This window comes from Aspergillus brasiliensis (genome assembly GCF_001889945.1).
Source record: "Aspergillus brasiliensis CBS 101740 unplaced genomic scaffold ASPBRscaffold_53, whole genome shotgun sequence".
Classification (NCBI taxonomy): domain Eukaryota; kingdom Fungi; phylum Ascomycota; class Eurotiomycetes; order Eurotiales; family Aspergillaceae; genus Aspergillus; species Aspergillus brasiliensis.
The window spans coordinates 10,093-12,526 of NW_027137494.1; the positions used below are offsets into that span (position 1 = coordinate 10,093).

The 2,434-nt window shown below is 48.4% G+C and overlaps 1 protein-coding gene across 1 annotated transcript in view; it reads right to left on the reverse strand.

Annotated features, from left to right (window-relative positions):
• The window catches only part of ASPBRDRAFT_79730 (uncharacterized protein), a gene marked incomplete at its 5' end in the record, with an annotated part of 1,518 nt that extends 254 nt beyond the window's left edge, over positions 1–1,264 (reverse strand). The window contains 4 exons of the mRNA XM_067629481.1: positions 1–475; positions 546–604; positions 756–934; positions 1,155–1,264. Of these exons, the coding sequence (XP_067472741.1) occupies positions 1–475; positions 546–604; positions 756–934; positions 1,155–1,264 (823 nt within the window). The remainder of the gene's footprint in view (positions 476–545; positions 605–755; positions 935–1,154) is intronic.
• Positions 1,265–2,434: the final 1,170 nt, after the last annotated feature.

Below are 2,434 nucleotides of genomic sequence, written 5' to 3' on the forward strand. Positions count from 1 at the left end.
TTCTCCCTTCCCCCGTATCCGCTTCACTTTCTAGTATATCGTTTCCGCTCTGACACAGCCGGCAATCTTTATACAATGCCAATCCGAACCGCTTGAGTTCCTCCATCCCGACCCAGATGCAAGTGATGGAGTGCATGGTATGATGGTACCAGTTCATCATTTGTGGATAGTAGAATATGTTGTTTCGGAGGCAGGTACTCACCACGAGGGAAAGGATGTGTTGGTCCATGGGGGAGAGAGTGTGTGTTAGGTCGAGGGAGCGTGGAGTGGCGCAGATGCCAGTAATATTATTGCTAATATTGGTGTCAGTATTGCCTTTGCTATTAAGTACAAGCGAAAAGATCAGATATAGGAGGATTGCCTGGTTTGTGGCTACGGGACATCGAGATACGGTTGCTTGCTCTGGTATTGGGTTGTCGACGACGTCGTCGTTGAGTGGTTCTCCTTGAAAAGGAAGGGCGCAAGTCCATCTCTCCTGGCTCCCCGTTAGGCTTTGCCCCTTTTTCTTTTTGGCACGTTTGTTGCTTAGAAAGGGGGAGAGTTACCTGCTGCGCTAGTATGGATGGGCCCAGTTTCCGATGCAGGCTGATGGCCACCTCCCGCGCTGAAGACTTGTCACTGACCCATAACCCGATCATGGAGACAGCCTGTAGGAGTAATGGTGACTCATCGAATGTGTTGAAGGTGGCATGATGCAGGATGGGCCAATGGGGGTTGGAAATGGGCGAAATAAAGGTGGATATAAGGAGTGAAACGGGTGGTCGAGTCATGGCCTCCGTCAGTGGGGAGGGGAGAGAAAGAAGGCGTTTGATCTTCCGGTGGCTGCGATGTCCGTGAAGATTGAGGTTGCTGGTCGTGTTGTTGAGTTCTTTGGCGGTCGTCATAGACACAGTGCCGTGCCTGGGCGGAACAGCGACTACAGGGAGCGCCTCCACTGCAGCGGATTTTAGCTAGGCGACAGCGCCGGCATGCTCGATATACCCGAATCGGCTCTTGTGGCCCGTGATCGAGACGGATATGGAGACGAAGGGAGTCATTTGATTGAAGAGCGTCAGAGGATTACCTACATATTTTTGCTGCTAAGAAATAGTAAATATATGCGCACCTTCTAGAGAATCTGCGGGCGCAAAGCGGACACTCACGGGCCAATGCACCCGTGTGCTATCCTAACATGGCGATTCTGGTGTTCTTTTCGCTGGAATCTGGAGGTGCAGCCGGAAATTCGACATTTGAAGCGAATTTGAATAGTACGTAATGAAGACATTTCTTTTCCCGAAATTAGAGGTTCGGTTGCTAGAGAAAAAAGGATGTAGAGGGGACTCGATGGAGGTGATGTTCATCCCACCGGCCCCACAAACCCTTAAACTCCATCCCACCGGATCCCTCCGAGTGGCCAACTGAGTAGTCCCAAGATTGTTCGAGCTTATGAATTCGAATAGGGGCCCCACACGCGATAGGCTCGGGGGTTAGTGCAGGAGTCTCAAACTGGAGCTGGAAAAAATACAGATACATGTAGAAAAACTTTTAATCCAGTATGAACGTATACACGTAATCTGATGTTAAAGTCACTAAATAATCTACTTCCAATACTCAATGAGTCTACGTGTGGTTACGAAACGGTACTGAATCACCCCTACAACACCCTAAAGACCTACTTATCATAGTTTAAGTAGATAAAATAGGCTCATTCTAGTTCCTTCGAAATCAAGACTGACTCATCTGACATTTAGTCATCGGTCTCAAGTGTTAACGTCAACTAGAGCTTATTTAGTATTAAAATTCTCTGAAAGCGCCATATTACCGAGTTTACTAAGTTCTGAACCCGCCACGTGTGAGATTCTAACCGAAATCTAGTCAACGCATCCAATTTCAGTCTATGGCAGAATCAGGAAAATCCATTCAAGAGTGTCTGGTGTCATCTCCTAACGAAAGATTCCGGAATACACTCCGTAAGCCGCGGTTTAACCGAAACAATCAACAAGTGAAATAATTCACGCAGAGACTCGGGGCAGGGAACTAGCACGTTCGGAATGAACTTTTCGGCTAGCTAGTCTAAAATCTAACGCTCCTAATCAAAACAGTCATTTCAAACACAGCGCTTGGGAACATCCTGTAGCATCCCAGATTCTACCCCTACTAATCCAGCAGTTCGGAACCACTCGACCTTAGATCCTCTGATCCAGAGAATAACCATTCCTATACGCTAGTGCCGTCTGCGGCCCCTCCGCATCAATGACATAAGCGTATTCACACCGTCCATACGACACCTTTGGCTGGTCATAGTAGAATGAATCATACTGAGCATCCAGAGCCTCAAGCAAATTCTGCACCGATCCGTCGGGGTGCCATGGCTTAATGCAGGTCCGACCCTTGCAAGACTTCAGAACGAGCAACAAGGCGTCAAGGCGGTCGATCACCGTCGGGACGTTGTAGC